The sequence below is a fragment of the Protopterus annectens genome, chromosome 11.part0, assembly GCF_019279795.1.
Source record: "Protopterus annectens isolate FY-2018-M chromosome 11.part0, PAN1.0, whole genome shotgun sequence".
Lineage (NCBI taxonomy): Eukaryota > Metazoa > Chordata > Ceratodontiformes > Protopteridae > Protopterus > Protopterus annectens.
The window spans coordinates 186,714,895-186,739,688 of record NC_056745.1 but is presented as its reverse complement, the minus strand read 5'-3'; the positions used below and the strand labels follow the sequence as shown (position 1 = coordinate 186,739,688).

Genomic DNA, 24,794 nt, shown 5'->3' with positions numbered 1-24,794 from the left:
GAGGATTCAGACACAGAGGAATCCATCCCTTCTGCCTCCCCTCCAGAAGACCTTTCCTTTGGGAAAACACTTCACTCCCTCAGGGAACATTTCCAATGGGAATCCCAGGATTTCCCACAGTCTAAGAAAAGACATAGAGAGTTTCTTGACCTGCCACAGCACAGACCCCTGGCCATCCCCCCTATTTTAGAAGTGGTGGATGATGTTTTCCATGAGTCTAGCTTAGCCCCTGATGCCCTCCCTCCTGCACCCAGTAAACCTGACAAGTACTACAGAGTACCTGATTCTCACAAATACCTGTACAGAAATCCTGCCGCAGACCCATAGGTCATTACAGAAGAACCTAAAGGAGCTAAGACTAGTTATGTCAAAATCCCTCTACCTCCTGACAAGGACTCCAGAGCTCTGGACAGATGGGGTAAAAAAGTATACACCTCTGCAACCTTAGCTATCAGAACCCTCAGTTGTCAGTTCCATATGTTAAAATATCAACAACACACTTTGGAACTATTAAAACAGAAAATTGCTACTTTTCCTGACTGTGCCAATTAAAAGAGTTAGCAGATTTACTGCACTGTGCTTGTCAAGTGGTCAAACACTCATGATGATGTGGATTTGATGCCCTATTAGCCTCTAGCAGGGCAGCTGTGACAGGATCTGTTATTAGGAGACATGCGTGGCTGAAGGAACAACCTGTCCCTGATCATGTCAAGTCTAAACTTATTGATGCACCCCTAGATGAGGAGTGCTTGATTGGGGAAAAAGCAGAAGAGGTCCTTAAAAAGATGGAAGACAATGCAAAATCTATGCAGACAGTAAAAGATTTCTCTCAGGTTTAACCACCCAGGTTCAGCAGGAACTTTCCCTCTAAACACTGGGCCTTCCCTGCACTTAGTAGACAGGGCCAAGGTACAGACCATCCAGGCCCCTACCCCTGGGCCAGCAGAGAAGCAAACAATGGACCACATCTGCCTCTAAGGCAGGGAGTTCTAAGCCAGCCTTCTGTGGCAAACACTCACAATGACCCCCCCCTCCCTTCCCTCTGCCATACATTCACTCATCAAAGACTAGGAGGAAGGTTCTCCCTCTTCACAGACAATTGGCTTTCTGTAACAAAGGACCAGTGGGTCTTAAAGATCATTTGTCAGGGATACAAATTCTCATTCAGTGAACTCCCAATTCCAAGAGAGTACCCGGACCTACCTCCAAATCAGTGGGCAGAGGCATTGAAACCGGTACAACATCTCGTATCCCAGGGGGCAGTAGAACCTGTACTCTCAGATCAAACAGGCAAAGGATTTTATTCCAGACTATTCCTTGTTCTCAGAAAAGAGGGCTCTTGGCACCCCATCCTGGATCTCTCCATTCTGAACACCTCCCTGTTGGTCCCCAGATTCAAAATGCTAACGTTGCAGCAACTGCTGTCTATGCTAACAAAAAATGCCTGGCTAGTGACCCTAGACCTAAAAGATGCCTACCTCCACATCCCCATCAGGGAATCATGCAGGAAATTCCTGCACTTCAGAGCAGGAACACAACACTTTCAGTTCTCTGCACTACCCTTTGACTTATCCTACTGCACCCAGAGTATTCACCAAATGCTTGGCCCCGGCCATAGCATTCTGCAGACAAAGAAATATACAGATTTGCCCTTACCTGAACAACTGCCTCATTCAGGCAGAGTGCAAAGAAAAGCCTGCTACAAGACCTTCTCTTTGTCAAATCACTCCTACCTTCACTGGGGTTCACCATCAACGAGAAGAAATCAAAGCAAAACCCCACCAGGAGGATCATTTTCTTGGGAGCTCTGCTAGACACAGCATCCCAAATGGCCTTTCGATCCAAAGAAAAGCAGAGCTTCCTGCCTCTCTACTTCACCTAGCTCACTTCCAGAACTCACCTCACTGTGGGGATGTTCCTGCAAGCCCTGGGATACATGGCATCTTGCATCCTTCTCATTCCTGTGGCCAGGTATCACATGAGAAAATTCAGTAGTATCTAAAGAACCTTTGGTGCCAGCACTCCATCCCAAGAAACCTCTCTCCCTCTTATCACATGTATAAGGGCCAAGTTTCTCTGGTGGGCACAGACCTGTACCAGGAACAAGGGTCTTAATCTTCCGCCCTACCACCACTGATACCTCAGACACTGCTTGGGGCGCTAACCTAGCAGGCAGGTGCACCCAAGGGCTTTGGGATGCCCAGCAACTTCACTTACACATCAATCAGAAAGAAACGATGGCAATGCAAAAGGCTGACATCTTTCAAACCCCATCTTAGGCCAGGGGTTCTTCTTATAAAAACATGGACTCCGGAAGTGGATCTCTTTGCCTCTCACCTCAACTACCAGCTGCAAATGTTAGGAGTATCACCTCCTAGCGTGGAAATTGGATGCCTTAACCTTCCCCTGGAACTCCCTCTTTGTGTACGCTTTCCCTCCTTTGCCCCTTATTCCCAAGGTACTTATCAAAGTAAGGGAGGAGAGACCAAAGGCCATCCTCATTGCTCCAGATTGGCCCAGACAACATTGGTACCCCTTACTGTGCAGCCTGATCTTACAGCCCCCAAACAGCTTCCCCTGATCTCAGACCTCTTGTCCCGGGGAGAGGGAAGATATTGCACCCAGACTTACAGACTCTCAATCTGTCGGCATGGCTTTTACCTTAAAAACTAGCAAGGAGTCCCTGTTAAGCAAACAGGTCCTAGACATCATCACATAGGCCAGAAGGCCCAGCACCAGAAAAATCATACGCAGGAAAATGGAAAAGATTCTGCTCCTGGAGCCAGTCCAAAGGGGCCAGTACCACCCTCCCTTCCATCCCTCTTATTTTGGATTACCTAGCCGAGTTGCTCAATAGTGGTCTCTCTTTCTCTTCTATTAAAATACACGCCTCAGCCATTTCTGCCCATTTCGATTCAGACCCACTTCTCTTGTCTCATCCTTTGAATAAGCAATTCTTCAGAGGGGTTTCTAATATCAGACCTCCCAGAAGGCCTAGTACGCCACCCTGGGACCTGAATTATGTTCTAGAAAAACTAACCTTACCTCCTTTTAAACCTGCTGCTTCTGCAGAATTGAAATACCTGTCCTGGAAGACTGCCTTCCTACTAGCTGTCAGCTCAGCCAGAAGGATATCAGAGATTCAGGCCATCATGGCTGTTGAGCCCTTCATCATTTTCCATGCAGACAGGGTCTCCCTAAAAACTAACCCCTCCTTTTGGCCCAAGGTGGTATCTGATGTGACCCTTAACCAGGCCATACACCTACCTAGCTTCTTTCCCAACCCTCAAAACAAGGGGGGAAAAATTATACACTCGCTAGACGTGCACAGACAAGTCGGATATTATCTGGACCGTACTAAGCCTTTAAGAAAAACAGAGTACTTGTCAGCTTTGCCCCTGGGGCAGAGGGGAAGCTCATTTCCAAAAAAAAATTTCCAAATGGATATTACACTGTATCCATTTTTGCTACAGACTACATGGGAAACCCCCCCAAGTCTATCCATGTCCATTCCACTAGAGCAGCCTCCACTTCCACAGCCTTCCTCATTGGAAGCTGCCACCTGGACCTCTGCCCATACCTTTACCAAGCATTACCACCTACCTCTATTTTCTAAGTCTAGGCCAGGGTTTGCCTCTGCAGTTTTTCAGGGCCTGCTGTCCTATGCCTAGGACTCCAACATTTCCTTCCACTCCTCTACTCAGCTTTGGGAATCCTCCCACAGATGATGACTCCAACAGTGAAATGCAAAGAACATAGTACAGTTGTGTGAACTTATCATAAATGTGGATGCTCAAGTGTATTCAGTGTTGCAGTCCTAGTTTCCTTCCCTCCATCCCCCATATAACATCTTCCCCTAGGGGGACATAAGCTTCCCACGGTGGTTATTTGGCCTCCAGGACCACCTTTCCTTATTTCCTAGTGCTTTTGACAGGTTAGAGCAAGAAAAACAGATGTAATGTAATGATGTTGGCTGCCTTGCTTTATAGCACTGACGACCTGCCATCAGACTACAGGGGGAAAACATTGACTCTGATATTCGGGCTGGCCAAGGGCTACCACATCAGGGATAACCCACAGGTGATGACTGCAACAGTGAATACACTCGAACATCTACATTTATGGTAAGTGTACACAACTGTACTTTCTCATGTTTCTGTGGAGAAAATCTGATAAGGGGGGGCAATAAAAGCATAAAGCTTCTTTCTTTCAAAGGCTTGGAGATGATGTTTTCTGAAAAAAAAATTCAAGTTTTCTACATTTGGGAGAGGAATAAAGATAAGACAAAAACAGACAGCACTTAGTTGAAGTAAAAGCACATGCTGTATCATGCTTCTTAGCATGCATAACTTTCTTTATAGGTTAATTCAGGCCTATGAGTGTGGCTGTCAATCTGGGACAATTGCTCCTTTAAGAGGGTTGAACTCCATTATTTGAAGATGTTCATAATTTTGTGTGTTTAGTATTAATTTAATAGGTTGTGTGTGTGTGTGTATGTGTGTATGTGAGTGTTTTAATTAAAACAAAAAGTCTTGTAAGATGTAACATAGGTTCAAATGGATATGATAAGAAACAACTGTATAAAAGATCAGCCTGCCAAACAATGTAACCATGTAACACAAAAGCTGAAACTAGACATTAAAAAAGCTCTTATACATAACAGGTGAGGATAACAACTTTTTATCATAATGGCCACACTTTCCATAATATCTTTGAATGTGAATGGTCTCAAAGGTGTATACAAAAAAGAAAGAGTAGTGAACTACATTAAAAATGTAGAATACAAATAGCTATGCTTCAGTAGACATATTTGGAAAGAACTGAGCATGTGAATTTGATAAAGAATTTCAGGGTGGTTATTCAGTGGAATATCTGAGACAAAGGAAAAGGAAAGTACTATATTAATTGCTAGAGGAGTTCCAATAGTGATAGAGGAGGGGAAAAAAGATAATGGTAGATTTATAGTAGTAAGAGGCTACTGGCAAGGGAGGGGGATTATACTGATGTGTATTTATATTCCACCTAGAACTGCTGCAATGGAGCTTAAGAAAATTCTGGGAGAAATAATCAGCTTTCAGCAGGTAATATTACTTATAGATGTGGATTGGAATTTGATTTGCAACAGTAAGGATGTATCTAGGGGGCCAAGAAGGGAATGTTGAACAAAAGAGGGTAGATTTTCAAGTAATGTATAAAAATATTTGGTATGGTGGATGTGAATTCAGTAGCAGGAGCTCAGAGAGAATTTGCATATAATTTCCCAAGGTACAAAAACGGGGCTTGACTAGACAGAAATTATATTTCACTGGAACATGTGCATTGAATTTATAAAGTTTTGATACACATCCAATAACTATTTCAGATCACACACCAGTAATAACTAAAATAAAAATGCTGGGTAATGAAAAAAAAATAAGACACTGGCACTTCCACACCTATCTATTAAACAGAGAGGAATTTAATAAGTAATGGGTAATGGAAATTATTTAGGAGTTATTAGGAAAGATAAAAATGTCTTCAGAAATTATAGCCAGGGAGTGGGATAAAACAGAAATGAAAGAAAAAGATATGGTTAAGTAACATGGATTATTAAGAGAAACTGACAAAGATTAAAGTATTGCAGAACAGAAAGAATCTCGCAGAACAAAAAGAGGTGCAACTGCAGAATTCTAAAGAGAAAATAAGGAACTACCTCAATAATATGCATGAGTGTAGAAAGATTGCTGTTAAGCAACTGTTTTTGATAGCTCCGGAGCACAAAAGCTCTTAGCAGAACAGCTCGGGCAACAGAAAATGGAAAGGCTTGTTGCAAAGCTTATGGAGCTTATAACAAGGAAAATAACTAGAGATCCTGTAGAGTTATTAGAAATATTTTGGAAATTTTATGAAAATCTGTATAAAGTAGAGAAATGTGGAAATCAAGAAAATGCACAAATGGAAACGTTTATGGAAGAATTAAATATACCAAGTTTAAAGGTAGATGAGGCTCAATTTCTATGAGTTAGGATATGAGTAGATGAGATCATATAGGCTCATTTTGATCTTAAACTATGATTATAAAATGTTTGTGTATTACGGCTGTAAAAGAATGACCGAGTTGATGCCAAAATTGATGGATATGGATCAGTGTGGTTTTGTGGAGGGGAAGCAAACATTTGATAACATTAATAGAACAATGACAATTAAGGATGAAGCAGAATGTGAGAAAATACCATTGTTGTTGGTGGGTCTTGATGCAGAGAATGGATTCAACAGACTAAGCTGATAATCTAGCCAGTCATTGTCAGTCAAACATTACATAGCTCATTCAAATCATATCTTCTTTTAAACCTCATTCCTCCTTCAAAATGTTATTCTGCATGCATTGTTCCAACATTTCCCTTTTTTTTGTGTGTGTGTAATTTGCTCCTGCCTTTTTCTAAAGATCCCAATTCCAGTTGTTTTATCTGTTACGAAATTCACTTCTAGTACAGTTGGTTTCGACTTTGATTTCCATTTTGTAGTAATTGCTTTTTTGGCAGCTAGCATAATTAGACTCAGCAAGGGCTTGCTATGTTTAGGCAATTCTGATTCTGTATCATAGCTCAAAAAATAATTTCATTTGTTATACCAATTTGCTCACCCAGAATTTTTAAAGTATGCCAGCTCATTACACTCCCAAAAAACATGTTCTTTCTTCCTCATCACACTTCCAACTTTTGATATGTACATAAGGATACATTCTTTGGAGTCTAGTTGGGGGTATATAAATACCTCTGTAAACACTTCCAAGCAAAGATCCTTAATCTTCTAGATTTTGTTGCATATTTGGGAGTCATACATATATCCCTTTTGTCTCTTTGTGAATTGCTTATTCAAGCTGTCTTCCCAATCATTTCTACCCTCCTGTGATTGATTCCTATAGTTATCATGCAACATTTTATATGGTGTAGTAATTATCCTTTTTTAACAACAGTTTCCGTTTTAAATTCTACTAAAAACTCTACCAGTGCTAATCTTTTGCACAGGATCCCCATATTTCTTTCTCTTTGCCTGTACTCTGATATCAGTCCTTGATAGGGAAGGCAGTCTCTAGCATGCAGTCCAAATAAATTATTGGCCTCTTCTTCCTATTATATTACCTTTCCCACTCTAATTATTTGCTTCCATTACCTTGGTTCCTTTGACAGTTTTCTCCAGTAAATTCCTGCCCCTCTTGCCTATTCTCTGTATCACTAATTGCAGTCATCCCTATCGGCAGAATTTCCTTTCTCTGTTCCCGTGTTGGCTTAGTATACTTTCTGCTACTTTATGAATATGATATTCTGTATGGCTATTGTTATTCTCCTTAAGGATCTGCATCCAAAATCCTAGTCTCTCCTTGTTTCCAAATGTTATTTCATCTCTTTCCACTTTGAATTATAGCTTTCTGCTTGTGCTGTATATACGAGCATTAACTTTGTAACTCTGAAACACCCCTTAAAATTAGTTAATCCCAAACCATCTTGTTTTGGAAGGATCAGCTTATCCCACTTGACTCTTGCAGTCTTGCCCCCCCCAGATAAAGTCCTTCAACTCTTTTTTTAATTGCCATCCAAAACTTACCCGTGTATAAAACTAAAGGGTTCTAAAAACATTTTGACTGCTTGTATCTTGCTATCCATTTCCATAAAACAGAGCATCCAAATTGTCAGTTTTGTATTATCTTTTTAGTCTCTTCCTTAGCTGCCATAACATAATCCTTTTTAATCTATATTCCTAAGTACTTCATTTTATCATGTCCATATAAATATGGGTATTGCTGAACCAGTTCGTGTGTGGGTACATACTTTACGGCCATAGCTTTTGGTTTATCTTTATATGATCATAGGATTATAGGAGGTTACTAGGCTATTGGCCTTGGGTTCCTATTAAATGATCGAAGACTCATTCTTTTGAATGCGTCTTGATCGAACTTGAAAGCACGAAAAGGCAAAATAACGAAACGGCATATAAACAAATTCTTTCCCTGGGAAAGAAATTGCTTGGCCGCTTCCATTATTTGCCATTTTCATGACATTAGTGCGATCTTGGAGTTGGTATATTAAAGTAGGGGGGTGTGGGGGTGAAGTCCCTCACTTTATGTATTGTTTAAAAATTTTTTGTGGAACAGCGATTTTTTTCCCTTGGAAAAAAATCACTGTTTTAAGCATTCGAGATTGTAAGTTTTCGCTTACATGGGTTCGATAAATCATCGTTCGCTTTTCTAAGCATTCGGTGATTTAACATAGACCCTTGGCCTTGAGGCCCTTATAAGCCTAGCTAAGAGTTTAGCCCATGTTTAGACAAATCAGCACCTGGTGACCCTATCCGGCAGGGACACAGGTGGAATCCCAGGGGTATATTTTCTGTTTCCCATCCAGTTATCCAGGTTGTGCTTAAAAGGGGTAAAGAGGTACTCTGCTTGATGTGGAGAGGGAGTCTATTCCATAAATGGGGAAGTCTCTGGGACACACATCTGTCCCGACAACAAGTCTTGTTGATATCACAGACCAGGTTGAGGTCAAGCGTGCGGGTTACTCGAGTGGAGCTTGACTTGAGGAGTCTGTATGAAACTGAGTAAAGGGATAGGGCTTTTAGCCTATCTGTGTAAGGTAGATGTTTGAGGCCCTGGATTCTCCTGGTGAGGAACCTCTGTGGTCTCTCCAGCTGCTGCATGTGCTTTGCAAGGTACATGCTGAAATGGGAGTTGTACTCAAAAATGGGCCTTATAAGGGAAGAATACAGGGATGTTATGACCTCCTTGTCCAGGATGAGATACCCTTACTTATCAGGTGGCGCCATGTAGAAGGCTTTATTCATTTTGTATCCTGAAAAAACTCAAAATGTTCCACAACACTGAAGTGTCCTTTTCTGGTTTCATCCGTTATAAAATAATATCATCTGCAAATAAAGCCCACTTTTCTTTACTACCATACCAATTATATCCTTGAATTTCATAAATCCCTTATTTTCTTTGCCAGTGGTTCTAAATATATATGAATGACAAAGGGCAAAGAGGACACCCATATCTTGTCCCTCTGCTCATGGCTTTGGAAATTGTAAATAAACTGAGAGTGCAGTGCTGCCATTGTTGAATTCCATCCTTAAATATAATTTTACAGTCCCTTTTGCATTTACTGTGCAACACAACATTATGGATTGAATTTCTTCAGTGTCATTGCTATTTTCATGAAACAAACTTGTAGATGACACATTGAAAGGATAGTCCATATGTCCTGGTCTTTATTTTAAGAGATGATCCCCATTTCAGACCTTGGTTTAGTTGTATGCGGGACCACCTCAGATATTTTATTGCTGCTTTTTAGCATGGTTCTCCTCCACATTAAAAAAAAATCATTCAGACAGGCTGTCTGTTCCATGCATTTCCAGCACTGTATCCTGGGTATGCAGCCCTCACATACTCTCTTGAAATTACTAAAGAAAATACTGCAAACAAATAAGTGTTTACTTCAATTTGTTTTCAGCTGCAGCAAACGGACATTTCCAATCCCCCCAAAAAACATGAGTGTGCAGCTCCGTAAGCATGGGTTAAAGATTAGTGGGTCCACAGTGAAGATGGTTGTCAAAGGTAAAAAGTTGTTCTCTTTAGTTTAGAATTTTAAAAATGTCAAGGACTTTTTTTCAGGGATTTTTCCACTTGGCATTGCAGAGGACTGGGCATCTCAGCCACTGTGTTACTTCTGTTATCACTGACACTGCGTGTGTGTTTGGCAGCCTCACAAGGTCTTTGTTGGGTGTGTAGTAGAGGTAAGAAATAGTAGGGATGATTTGCATTTTTGTTTATATAACAAAGCTGAAGACTGTTCCTGATATTGGGGCCTGAGCATAGTCCATATTTTAGTTTTAAATAGTTATGTTTTGTTGGGCACTACATAACACTAGTCTGTAAATGGAAAGATTTTTTTTTTAATATCATAAAACATTTTTTTGTGCTGCAAAGAAGATTGTTGTCTCTTCTGCAGGATTAAACTGATAGAAAATTTGGTACTAGCCAACAAGCAGTAATACAGTGCCCCTGTAAATTGGGTAGTGTTTTTATTACTGGAGAGAGGAGCAAGTATCCAGTGTAATTCATTGCATGTAATGTATATCTTATTCAAAACACTATATGATGTGCATTAACTGTTATTGATTCACATTCACCATTGTGTAACTTTTAGTTTTACATTTGATGTTGATATAAACTTTGTATATTTATGTATTTGTGTCCTGCAGTTGTCTGAGTTTCAGATTTTAGATGAAAAAGGTCAGTTGACAAGATAAGTACATAAATAAGATGATTAAAAACATGTGCAACACAGTGTGGTGACCTGCCCTTGTACAGGTTCTATCTTTTTGTTTTGTATGGGTGAGTATATTGTGTATTTTTGTGTTAAGAATTTTGATGTGGTGGCTTAAGACAGGGTTCATAACTTTCTCTTGTTCATGCTTCCTTACTTCGGTGTACTAGCCGACAGTGGACAATGTGCTGTCTAAATTCAGAACAAATTTATGGTTTGGTTAATTAGACAAAGAATTTGTTTAAGGTTTTCTTTTACATATTTGCATGTGTGTGCATGTAAATGATGTATGTGTGATAAATGTTTATCTACCTATATGTATATGTCTGTGTGGGAGTATGTGTCTATGTTGTATCAAAATAGAAAAACACCAAAAGCACAAAATTGAAAACAATGAAACCACAACTTCAGAATGTTAAAAGCATGAATGAGTAAAACATCAAAGAAGAAAATAACAAAGGTAATGCAGCACTACTGTGATTGGTGGAATACACTGATGTCAGGACGCTCAGCATAGCCAGCAATGTGTATTCATTATTTTCTGCTTCAGTGTTTTATTCGTTCATGCTTTTACAGAATGTGACTGTCATAGCTATATATTGATGTACGAATAGTGCCCTCCATAGTGAGTCAGGAACACCCTCTTTTCATCTATCTGCTTGCGAGCAGTTCCTCCACTAAACCTCAAATGTTGGGGTTCTGTGGAAGCTGGGTAATTATACACTATAGCAATAACCCACGCCTGGGTGTGGGTAATGCTGGATTTACCCACAGTTGGTGTGGTTTAGACCAAACAAAGCCAACTGTGGGTAAATCCAGCATTACCCACACCCAGAAGTGAGTTATTATTAATGACATGATTTAAGAAAAAAAATAATTACTTTTCTTAAATAATGGCATTGTATAATGCCTCCTTGCTGCCCTTCCGCAGCTGTCTGGTATTCCGCCGAAGTTCTGATGTACTGCGCATGCCTACGCAGTACATCAGAGCTGCGGGCAAAAGCAACGGAGAAAGCAAGATCTCCGTTGCTTTTTACTGTTTCGCTATGTTAAATGGGTTTAACATAGCGAGACAGCTTTAAAAAAAGCAACGGAGAATCTCCGTTGCTTATTTTAAAGCTGTCTCGCTATGTTAAACCCATTTAACATAACGAGACAGTTTGAAAAAAGCAACTGAGAAAGCAAGATCTCAGTTGCTTTTACAAACTGTTTCACTATGATTAATGGGTTTAACATAGCGAGACAGCTTTAAAATAAGCAACGGAAATCTCCGTTGTTTATTTTAAAGCTGTCTTGCTATGTTAAACCCATTTAACATAGCGAGACATGTTTAAAAAAAAAAGCAATCGAGAAAGCAAGATCTCCGTTGCTTTTTACACACTGTCGCTATGTTAAAGGAGTTTAACATAGCGAGACAGCTTTAAAAAAAGCAACGGAGATCTCCGTTGCTTTTTTTAAACCTGTGTCGCTATGTTAAACTCCTTTAACATAGCGAGACAGTGTTTTAAAAAAGACTTATACTAATGGAAAAAGTCCGGGCGACCGGACCTTTTTCCATTAGTATAAGTCGATTTACAACGTGCACGCTGACCAATCAGCGTGCACGTTTTGGAATATTAATGGGGGGGTCATGGTATAATAGTAAATAACTAATTGTTTCTTTATTTGCAAGTGAGTGCTTTTTAGTGACTAGGGCTGAAATGGTAGAGGATAAGCACTTTCTTCCAGGGCAAAATGAACCAAGAGCAATTTCTGGAAAAAAAAGATGCCAAATGTTGATTGGAGGAAAGAATAAACCCAATTATAAGACCTCTCTAGGAGGGTCCTCGTCATAGATCAGCTGATATAATAAGACCATTTTTATTTAATGTATTTTCTTATTCTACTACTATTTGTAGGATGATCTAATTCATACAGCTCAAAAGCTTCGCCTCCACTAAAATACCAATTCTGTCCATCTGCAAGTATCTCAGGAAAGCCACTCAGAACTTTACTTCACCTCTTGGGATAAATAAGAAAGTCTAGAAAACAGTGGCAGACAAGAAACTTGTCTATCTACTGTTCATGTGAGAGAAATATGCTGTCTGCAGTAAGGCTAAAAACCGCAACATTCAGACTTGTGCTTCGTTTAACTTACTGCCGTGAGTCCGTGACAGTGGCATAAACAGCCCAGTACCAATAAGCCTTATGGAGTACTATGTTGGTACTGGTTTTCCATACTGAAAGCTTGATAAATGGCATGATTGCTGCTCTAGAAGTGACCAGCAATAATGAAGCAGTCACCAGTATCAGGAGTGCAGCCATGTTCTCTGGAGTAATGCAGTGTTAAAAACCCATATAGTAATTCTTTACAGCCAGAAGTTCTATATCCATTTTAAATCAACTGTTTAAACTAGATATCCATTGATTGTCAGCAGAAGGGATATTGTCATGAAGGATTTCACTGTAGTAATAATGTTGTGTTGTGAAATTTCCATAAAGTAAACTTTCTCAAATCACAGCAGACATTTAAAATAACTTAAATTATATCTACAGGACACTAGCATGTTCTCTGCGTGTGCTTTTTTTTCAGGTTACATGCTATGTACCATTATTCATCAAGAGTCCCTTGCACCAGAATGTCATCCTGTCTTCACAGGAGTGTTTTGCTACACCATTTTACATATGCATAAACATGCCCAGCAGGATTCTTCTATGTGTTGTGCAGATTTGTAGGAAAATATCTGCTAGTGGTGTACAGACAACTTACATATCACTAAGCACCTACTTATGTCAGCTTTGCAGTCTAGTTCTCCTTTCCAGAAACAGTTGACTAGGATTAGGATGTAGACAGCATAGCAACTAGAGTTTTCCTAGTAAAAAATAAAATACAAATGAAACAAATGGTGATTAACTTTTGGAGTATGGTTAGAATGAAAGAAAAGGCTAGTACAGTAGTGCACAAAAATAGTGAAAGACCACTACAGTATGCAGAAGTACTATATGAAGACAGCAGTGTGTCACTTATTTTACAAAGTTGCTCAGATGTTTCCTACTTATTCTGTTCCAGCAGACCACTAAGTTGACTGTAACATGTCCACCTGATCCACAAAGCCACCTTCTAATATACATAGTCTTTCTTTATACTGCCTAGATAGGCTGCATTGTTTATACCTTAAACACTTCTGATGGTAGGCTGTTTTCATGAAACTTAGCAAACATTCACTATAGCAAAATTTCCTTGCATTTCTTAATCCTTTTCATTGCTCACTGCTCCTTCTCAGCCTTGTTATATCACTTGTAATGTGTAATAAATGTCTCTCTTACTAATATCAGTCTCTAACAGTTGACACAGTAACTTCCATTTTACGGTATTTTTTTTAAAAACTGAACACTCTGATATTTATTGATTGTATAATTATCCACTTAGTCCAGGTTATGGTCGCAGGGAGTTGGAGCTTGTCCCAGCAGTCAGTGGGCATAATGCAGAGAAATTAATCCTGAATATGTTGCCAGACTGCTGCAAATACTGCATAGGGATAACAATATGTTTACCTTTTGCTTCAGTAGCTGCAGCAAAAAGCTGTCAAGAGCAAACCTTATTAGCATTGCCTTAAATGGTTTGCTGTAGACAACTATATAGGCAGTGATTCTGAAAAATGCTGCTATTTTGAATGGTATAATTGACCACAGAACAGTGCAGCTTAAGATAATTTTTGGTCCTGAACTCCCATGCTGATATCAAAATTTTCCCCTTATAACTTTTATTTTTTTTTTTTAAGAAAAATTTATGATAGATGTGGGGGAGATAAGATTTTTGAATACCTCTGTGTGTTCCCTGTTTCCTCATAGGTTTAGGTTTTGGTGTGCAATAGGCACAGTGCTGATCTTTATACACATGACTCTCATGCTGTTATCTGCTATTGTGTTGTCTGCATTAACACTGTCCAGCCTGGTTATGTACACTACTCAGATATCCTCTTGTTCCCTTCCCTGAGGTGAATGAGCTAGCACTGGTCACTCACTTATCCTGGCTGGCACCTCCAGCTTCAAACTGACGGGACCTGGATCACTGCCCCAATGGTCAGGGTTAAAGCACTAAATGTAGACTGCAATTGCTTCTCCAATCACACAACGAAATAAGAAGAGCAAAGGTGTCAAGAGTTGTAGTTATTTTATCAAATGATGTTACTTGCCTTTTGTCCTTAGTACATTGTCATGATTGGCCAGCATTTGTTTGGCTTATGTTAGCTGAAGGTGCACCTCAGTTACCTTTAACATACCAGATGGCTGCAGACAGTACTATGCAGATGTCTGATAGCATTTTTACATGGAGCTAAAATGGTGGTAAATGTTTGATTCACTGCAGTCCCATTATTTGTTCTGTATTGCAAAGGACAAAAGACTGGTGCCACCTGTCAGAATTTGGTGCTTATCAACATTTATTTTACCTTCACTCTGGATGGTTCTTTGTCCTTTTTACCCAAATACTAAACACTTAATTCTATGCCTTTGGCACTAAGGGCACTATGATTGTTGCACCATGCTTTCCTAGTGAAATGGCAGATTATATTTAATATATTTTGCTGCTAAAGCAGCATTAGACTGACAGCATAACACTGGAATAACCTGTGTGACCTTTAATGTGTTAGATCATAAGGGTGGTTTTCTTTTACTTTATACACAGAATGGTGTATGTATGTGTGTAAAAATATATATTTTTTCTCTCTTATTTCACTTTTAGAAATTTAGTTGTGAGGGTCATTTACAAAATATTGAAAAAGTCGAAAAATTGTGAGTCAGCAGATGTTACATTGAACTGTGTTTTGCCAAAAATACTGTACTCCAACACCAAGTTAAATATTACCTACCCCAAAAGTGTACCTTCTCAAGCTAGGCTGTATTTCCACAGTTAAGGGAAAATTTGTTGTTTTAGAGCCTCAGCAAAACATATTCAGTTATTCTAGTTTCTTTTAAGCACCTTTATTTTAATTTAAGACATTGGCACATGTATGTTCACATAAAAGAAAACAAATCCATATTAACATTGTACAGTACATATGTTTTCTTTCTTTATAACAACTGTTCACTGTAACATTACATAAACTTGCTCAATTCCTGCCTTCCCCTAAACCTCACTCTTCCTCTATTACATTATTCAGCACATGTGGTTCCCACAAATTCCATTTATTCTGGACTTTGTTGCTTACTTGGAAGCCATACATATGTCCTCCAGTTATTCCTTTGTAAATTGCTTTTTCAGTTTTTCTTTTCCCATTCTTTTCTAACTTCCTTACTTAATTCCATTAGTTATCATGCAGTGTTTTATATGCCACACTAATTATATTTTTTTTAACAGCAGCTTCTGTTCTAGACTGTACTAAAAACTCTACCATAGCTGGTCTTTCATATAGGACTCCTGTATCCTTTTCTCTTTGCCTATACTCTGATATCGAACCCTGGTAGAGAGGGCAATCTCTAACCTACAGTCCAAACTTTTGCTTGGCCTCATCCCACTCTATTACTTTTCCCTCTAGTTTGCTTTTAATACCTTGATTCCTTTGCCAGTTTTCACCAGTAAATTCCAGCCCTTCCTTCCATTCTTGCAATCATATCTATTGGCAAAATCTCATTTCTCCATTCCCATGTTAAGTTGGTTCTTTGAAGAATAATATACTCTATTGTTGTTATTCTGCTCAAGGATATGCATCCAGAGTCCTACTGTCTCTATTTCTTGAACCACTCCTTTCACTTTATCCATTGTTCCTTTCTACTTTTATTTATAACCTTCTGATTTGTGTTATGTATTTAGTTTTGGTAATGTTTGATGATCTAGATGTGATATAACCTGAAACAACTGTTTTAGTTGTAATAAAAGTTAACAAAGGGTGATGTGCTTTAAAATGTTTTTGAATTTAACAGGTTTACCATTAACTGTAGCGCTTCTCTCTGTCTCTATTTAGGGTACTTTATTTAGTGTGGAAACAGAAGAAGAGGAACAGCAAGGGATCATTGCAGAAGACAGTAATGATATCTATATACTGACCAGTGAAAACTCAGGACAGTTGAGTCCACCTGAATTGTTATCAGGGACCTCTTCCTGGCAAGCAGAAAGTTTACCTGTCTCCCTTTCAGCTAGTCAGAGTTGGCACACTGAAAGCCTACCTGTCTCTCTTGGACCTGAGTCGTGGCAGCAAGTAGTCATGGATCGTGAAGAGGTGAAGAGTGAAGACAGCAATGAAGGAGGGGAAGAGAGAAGTGAAAACAACTCCTCAAATTCAGACATTGTTCATGTGGAAAAAGAAGAAATAACTGAGGAGGAAGTGGCAGAAGAAGCTCCAGGCATGGAGGAACAGGAAATGTCAATTAGCAGCATTTCTATCACCGAGGAACTGACTGCAACAGTTCTGCCAGTACAACAGAGCCAGGCAACTACTGAGGATTTGAAGGCAGAAGGACCAAGTCCTATACCTTCTGTCATGCCCAAAACTCTTCCAGAGGAGCAACTAGGAATGTCACTTCAGGAGCAAGTGAAAGCTATTAAAATTGAGGAACCTGTGGTATCTACATTTAGCACACCCATGGTTCCAGCACTAAGTGCGAAACGTGAAGTGAAGAAACTACGAGACGTATTTCCAGAACCTCCAGAGATCTTACTAACTGAAGCTAGGGAAAAGATATGTGAAAAGGCTTATGAGCAAGAGTCAGGCATACCAACAGAGTCAAAGGACGTTACCCCTGCAGAAAGGAAGGGCACTGTACCTGCAGAGGGGAAGGACTTCAGCTGTACAAAAGAGGAGAAGCCAGAATTCTCCAAAGAAGAAAAGTCGGTTTTATTTTATGGTGGAGCAGCTGTTGTAGCTATGCTAGCCATTGTAGTGGGTATTGTTGTAGTTCTGAGGAGAAAGTAGTACAGCTGTTTAATGCCAGTTTTAAAAGAGGTACAGGTTATGTATGCAGGGGTGTTACCATAAATTTATCTGTAGACCAAGCATCACTGCTTTCACTCCCTCCCAAGTTAAATGCCCTTTGTTATGTGGCACATGACCTAAGTATGTAATTACCACATACATTAAATTTGTATATTTGAACACCTTAATTGAAAGATTAACCATTAAGCATAATGAGCTGCTCCAGTAATCCTGCTGTGATTCCCCTCCACCTCCATTTGCCTGCTGTACAACTATGAGCAAGTCGCTTAACCAGACTGTGCCCCCTCCCAAAAGGGACACTGTCCAGCAGGCCTACACACTTAAATAACTACAGTTAAAAACAATAGAAATATAGAAATAAATGTACATCACTGTAGACCCATTAACTTCTTTGATGGCTTACTTGTAAACTTTAATTATACATTTGAAAATTGAGCATTTAGTTGATCAGATGTTGCATTATCCCCTCAGAAAATTAGTTGAACACTATGGCTTATATGATGTATGCCTGGTTATGTCCCTGCAAATATGTATAGCATTTTTTTTCCTGTTGTGATTCAAGAAAGAGAAATAGTTAATGATACTAAGAAATGTACCATCTTTACTAGCTGACTGAGTGATAGTTGGTCTGGAGCAGCTAAGACGTAAGTTAAGGTGGTTTGAAAGAGAATTAATGAATGGCAGTGATTGTCCTCTTGAAAATACAGACATCACTGAAATCTTAAAAAAAAAAGCTCAACAAACATGTTATAGTATTCAGACGTGTAGCATATATTATATGACAGCCTAAAAAACAGGCTGCTGCTGTGTGGCATAAATACTTTTAAGAAATACTGACTGGGCTGGTGGCTGAGGCAATGCATTTTTCCTTAGTAACCTTGTAATATTAATGTCTGTACAGAAGTGATTTGCTTTTCCATGACCACCATTGTTTATTAAATTACTATACATTACAGAGATGCTGGCTGAGAGGTGTGATTCTGGGGAGAGGTGCTACAGTGTACTGTAACTGAAGTATTTTTCCATGTCAGACTGTTCCCCCTACCCCATGTTAGAGATTGATGAAAAAATGTTTTATAGCATCTTTTGTCAGTCAGGTGACAATAAAATATATCAATTTTTTCTTCCTTTTATTTGCTGAATCATTAAGTTGGCCTTATTGTATATTGTTTGCATATTTTTTTAAATAATTTGCTGCTCTGAACTTTTGATGATTTAGTATATGCCCCTATCTAGTGTCCAGAAACTTGCTGAAACTAACTAGTGAAAACATAGCACATAGATGTTTTGAAAGTCAAATCAGAGACTTAGTGACAAACACAGTTAATATGGGCTGTATGTGAGTATTTGTTAGTCATCAGTAAGTTTTTAATGGCCACTGGGCCATTAGTTAGCATTATTTTTTCAGCTTCTCTCTCTCTTTTTTTTTTTTTTTTTTGTCTAGCAAGGATGACAGAAGGTCGTTTATCTCTCCTAGTTTACTCAAGTAATACTTGTAACTGATACTGTAGTATGCAGTTGACCTTAAGACAGGGGGTGTGCAATGTTCTTTTGATAGAATTTGTCAAAACTGAATGTTGAATTACGGCTTCTTTTTAGTCTGCGGTAATTTCAAGAGGTTAAATCAAAGAAAGAGATGGGTAAATATTTTTCTTTTATATATATATGTGTATATATATATATATATATATATATATGTGTGTGTATATATATATATATATATATATATATATATATATATATATATTTGTGTGTGTGTGTATATATACATATATATATATATATATATATATATATATATATATATATATATATATATATATATATACACATATATGGGTTCCCTACGTTAGAACTAAAGCTCGGAAGATCGACACTGACATCACCGACGCCAGAAGACCGACAGAGCAGTTAACCAACAACTCAGAATCCTGACAGCGAAAACACCAACATGGGAAACATGTGAGCGCGACTAGGTAAGTGTGCGATAGTGAGGGATTTAAGGTTAGGTTGCGTGTAAGGTATGTGTGCGATAGTGAGGGAGTTAGGGTGCAGGTAAGGTAAGTGTGCGATAGTGAGGGACTTGAGGGTTAGGGTGCGGGTAAGGTAGATGTGCGATAGTGAGGGACTTGAGGGTTAGGGGCGGATTAAGTGAGTTAGGGTGCGGGTAAGTTAAGTGTACGATAGTGACGGACCTTAGGGTTAAAGTTTGGGTTAAGATTTTGTAGGATTTTAGGTTGTTGATGTGCTTTTGTTGTGTGTGTGTGTTGTGCGGAACAGCGAACGTTTTGTTTTCTTAACTGTCGGTATTGTGGTTTGTTGGGCATGTGAACTTTCGTGTTTTTGCGGTTTCGTTCTTGTGGTGTCGGTGTTGTGGACTGTCTAGGTCTAACATAGTAGACCCATATATATATATATATATATATATATATATATATATATATATATATATATATATATATATAAAATGCAAACATATTCAGTAGAATACCACTGTTCAAAAAAGTTACACTAGGAAAATGGCAACATTTCAAACAAAAATTAAAAAATACTTTACCAGTACAGACAGTTCATCTCCTTCTTTTCTGATGAATTCAGTGGTACTCCTACACTGTGTCTTTTCATGTTTGGCATGTTAAAATCAGAACCATTGAACTTTTGGGCAGTATATCCACAGATAGAATATATTTATGAAATGCTTATAGTGTCAGATTCCAGTTTCAGGCACAAGCCAGGTAATACAAGAAACCTTGTAGCTGCAAGCTATTTCTAAGCCTGCTATCTGGAAAGTGTTCTCCAGTTTTTTTTTTTTTTAAACTTTTTTTAAACAAGAAACACCTTTATTAAATTATCACTTGTGACGTAAGCAGTCATACATTTATATAAATGAAAACAAACCATATTGACATATTTTTAGTTGCAAACATTATACATCACTTATAATCTATCCAGTCATTGTCAATCAATCATTGCATAGCACATTCAAATCCTGCCTTCTTTTAAACCTCTTGCCTCCTCCAAATGTTAATTTGCATTTATTGTTCCCATAATTCCCTTTTTCATGTAATTTGCTCCTATCCCTTTTTAGAAATTGTTCTTGAAACAATAGCTCTAATCCATTCAGTGCCATCTAATCACTTATGAATATTTAGCCATGAAGCATCCCAGACTATAGGAAAATATGTTACTGCACAACTTAAACCGTCTTCTGCCAGTGACAATTCTAGAAGTTAAAGTTACAGACTTGCTTCATAAGGACCTCCTCTTTCATGTTTTATCGAGGCTGGGTTTTAAAACCACCGTGTTAAAATATGTTTAAAAAGAAAAGTGCAAGGTTGTTCTGAGAGCTTAGAACTCCTCTGAATTACATCACGACTCCAATCAAGAAAGACAAATTTGACTTGTGTATCAGAGTATAAATTATTGCTGAAATTAGATTTTTATTTTTAATTGGCTAACGTTTGTAAAGAATGTCCCACTATATGTTAAAATCCACAAACCAATGCTTGGCTGTGTGACATAGAGCAGCTCTTCTTAAATTGTGTTCAGCAAAATGTTTGGTGGAGTTCCACGTATTGTGGCCAGTACAGAAGAGGAGCTCTACAGGTTTTTTTAATGTTATTTTTTAACTCAAAAAAGTAAAATAAAATACAGTAATGGCCACGGAGGTCCTTTTGAAAACAAACACAGCTGCAGCACCATAGGGGGAGTTTGTTTGGTGAAGTGCACTGACATTGGCAAGGTTAGTACACTTAACCAATCAATTCACAATGAAGGGATGGTCGGTAGGCAAGTATGGATCATATGTCTGAACTGTATTGCTTTTACTGGTGTTGTAGGAGTTATGATCCTGACTCTCTACATGTCTTGCAACTTTGCTTAATAATTCTATCTAAAGCCAAAAATAATGGGGTAAAAGGCCCCAAATTAGGAATATTTTTATTACATTAATACAGCAGCAGCATTTTTTTACTTAAAAAAAAAAACAAAGAAATGAACTGTTTACAGTGCCTTATGCCAGGGAAGCATACCTTTCAACTACTTGATGGCACTCATTATTTCTGACTTGGAGCCTCTAAAAGCCCCCTTTCATGAATGTTCAATTTAACCCCACTTTCCACAGTCTTAAAAAAGTATCCAGCATCTGCAAGTGCAGCTGATAAAATAAACTGCTTAACTTTACTCTGCTTGGCTGTTTCATTCAGCCTGGTGTTGTTTCCCCCTTTCTATAGCTCTTGGCTGCTGCTATGATAACACAACTTGATTGGCGATCAGGAGCTCAGCTGACTAATGAACTGAGCAAGTGTGAATTGAGTTAGGATGGTATAGTCTATTAACCTGTTTTATTTAAACTCTGCAGGCTAGAAGTAAAAAGGCAACAATTCTGGTTTGATTCTTTCTTAATTTTTTTTTTTGGGGGGGGGGTTCATTTTAAGAGTGCTACCATCTGTGTTAAAACCTGAATGTGTTATTCTGCTGTGCATGTTCTGATCTGCTTTAGCTAAGAAACTGAGGTGAATCTGATATTGTCTCTTCCATCCTTTCTCAACAGATGGGTTATTGGATCTGTCTAGGATCCAACTTCGGCCACTTTGACATTAAATCAAGGCTAAGGCTCTTACTCTTACCCATAGTCCCCTGTATTTAGTAAGTTACCTCAGATCTCTTTTGCCACTCATTTGCATTGGACATGATGTCTTGTGCTCAGACTGGTTTTAGATAAATGCATATTTTTATTATTGATATTTTGGGATTTTTTTCTCTCACGATAGTTATATATTGTTGTTGTTGTTATTACCCATTTACCTCCCCTTTCCTTTAGTGCACAAAAAAAAGAAGTTAGTTTCTTGCCATAACGTTCCATTTGAGTTGTTCATCTCGCCTTTGTTCTTACACGTGGTTCGGAGCCAATCCATCGGCTCTGAGTCAGCTGCTTTCCAAGCTCAAGATCTTTGAGTAGCTCGAGGCACAGTCCCTATCCCATGATGCTCTCTGACTAACCTCAGCTCTAGTTTGCTGAACCTAGCAAGAAAGAATACAACTAAACATACCAGTATGCAAAATATATACACATGTATACACATATTTACAATTAGCTAAGAGATACTCTGGCTGGGGTGAAGGACACTAGTCAGACCAACCAGACCATCAGTCATACCCGTTCTTCAAGAACCTGGAGGGGGAAGGTGGGTGGGAGTGTAAGAACAAAGGCGAGATGAACAACTCACATGGAACGTTATGGTAAGAACATAACTTCTTTATGTGAAGTTGTTCAATCTCAACGTTTGTTCTTACATGTGGGTAGCATCCCAAGCACCCTAATTCTGGGTGGCTCACGGAAGTACATTCCTGAGAACAGTGGAACCAAAGGAAGCCCTGTCCCTGGAGGCTCTGTCCACTTTGTAGTGAGTGATAAACGTATGAGGTTTGGACCAAGTAATAGCTGCACAAATGGTGTCCAAAGGCAAATGGGCTGCATGAGCCAGAGATGTAGAGACAGCCCTGGTAGAATGAGCTTTCACGTCAAGTTCTAAGAGTTGGTTGGCTAAAGAATATATAAATTTTATACAATCAGATAACCATTTAGACAATGTAACTTTAGATACAGGAAACCCCTTATTGTCCGCATGGGAAACAAAGAGCTGATCCAATTTCCTAAATTCCTTTGTTCTGTCCAAATAAAACATCAGTTGTCTGTGAACATCAGGCTTATGTAACATGTATTCCAATTTAAAGAATAAAAAATGGTTCACTAGTAAAATGAGTGTCACGTCCCAACAGTAGTTAATCAGCAAAGTCGATCGTCGAGTTCGTCAGAACAATTACCCATTTCAAATTATTCATTTAAATATATTCTGTCTTCCAATCAAAATTCAGGACTTCATTAATTAATTAAACCACATGATTACATGTTAAAAAGCTAGCATCTAAAATGTATCTAACTCATAAATTACGCTAAAAACAAACATCATAAATATACTTCCTTAACAAACACCAATATTGCTAAAAAAATACCTTATTGAAGGATATATAATACATATAGTTACTACATATGTATAATACATAAAAATTGTAAAAAGCTTAAGATGTCAGTACTTGTGTATATCTAGTGAGAGGTTGTTGTGACTGCGTATTGTGTATAAAATATTGCAATCTATTAAAATGTAAATAGTATGTAGCAAATAATGTAAAAAATGAGTTCTATAAACATTCTGAACAAATAGTATTAAAACTATACATATCAGTATGAAAGTGCTGCTTAATAAATTATACCTGTAATAAGGGTTTAGTGGGGATACATTCATTTAATCCTGGGGGGTTGGCTGCATTTAATAAAATTTTCCACTTAACTTCTTTCTCTCCCAGTTTAGCTTTGATGTTTCCCCCTCTTAAACTAATCATAACACAGTCTGGAATGGCAAACCTGAAGGAGTCACAACTACTACTACATTCCAAATGACTGTATAAGGCATTATTCTTGTCCTTTTTTTATACAGTACAGATGGTCATATGTACGGTTCCTGAGCCTTCTATCAGTTTTTCCTACATAGAAACTAAGACAATTGGTAGACTTACCTAAATATATAACGTGTTGTTATATGAAATTTCTTCTATCAATCAAATTAATATAGCCCATAGAAGGATAGATTTATACTTGGAAGAATTTTTACTAGATAATTGTATAGATATAGATATTTACAAGTTTTTGAAAATGGAACACCCCATGTTAGCCACAATTGTTGGAATACCCAAAATACATAAAAATGTGGGAAATCCCCCTTTTCGTCCCATAATTTCATAGAGCAAAAGTAAGACCCTCCCATTTGGAAAGGCTATTGACAGATGGTTGAAATCTATGTACCAAGGAGTTACACATATAGTCAAAGACTCTTGGGATTTTCTAAGTAGAATTAAAACTGATTTATGAAAGGACAATTCAGTATTCTTAACCATAGACGTCATTGATTTATTCTCTTGTATACCCAAGGATGATGGTATCAGGAGATTTACTAATAGTATCCAAAAACACACTCATTTGGACTGGGACAGAATTGACTTAATACAGTAATTTATGAATATTGTACTGGACAATAATTACATCTGTTTTGAAGGAGAGTACTACAAACAAATACATGGCGTTGCCATGGGGGCAGCCTGTGCCCCCATATACACCAATCTAGTATTACTAGACTGGGAGGAAGACTACATCATTGATACCCACTGGTCCGATTCCATAGATTATGTTCAGTTTTTGGATGACATTCATTCTGTGGAATGGTCCAGTGGAGCTTATCAACCAGTTTGTAGACTATCTCAACAGTACCAGTACGTATCTAAAATTCACTTTTAATTACAACAGGAAAGGTATTGACTGTTTGGACACCTATATTTATAGTGATGGTCATAGTTTCCAGTCCAAAATCTTTCGTAAGGACACATTTTGTAATTCATATTTGGAATGTACTAGTAATCATCCACACTCCCAGAAGAGAAGTATTCTGAAAGGACAATGTATCAGAGCAGCACGGATGACCTCTGTATATTCCGAAATGGTAGCTGAAATCATCAATATTGGGGAAAT

The 24,794-nt window shown here is 38.3% G+C and overlaps 1 protein-coding gene across 3 annotated transcripts in view; it reads left to right on the top strand.

Moving 5' to 3' along the window:
• BCL2L13 (BCL2 like 13) overlaps window positions 1–18,345 on the top strand; it is a 583,548-nt gene extending 565,203 nt beyond the window's left edge. For all 3 annotated transcript variants that reach the window (XM_044087597.1, XM_044087598.1, XM_044087599.1), the window contains one exon: window positions 16,244–18,345. In XM_044087597.1, coding sequence (XP_043943532.1) covers window positions 16,244–17,191 — 948 coding nt within the window. In that variant the 3' untranslated portion in view covers window positions 17,192–18,345. The remainder of the gene's footprint in view (window positions 1–16,243) is intronic.
• The last annotated feature ends 6,449 nt before the right edge of the window (window positions 18,346–24,794 follow it).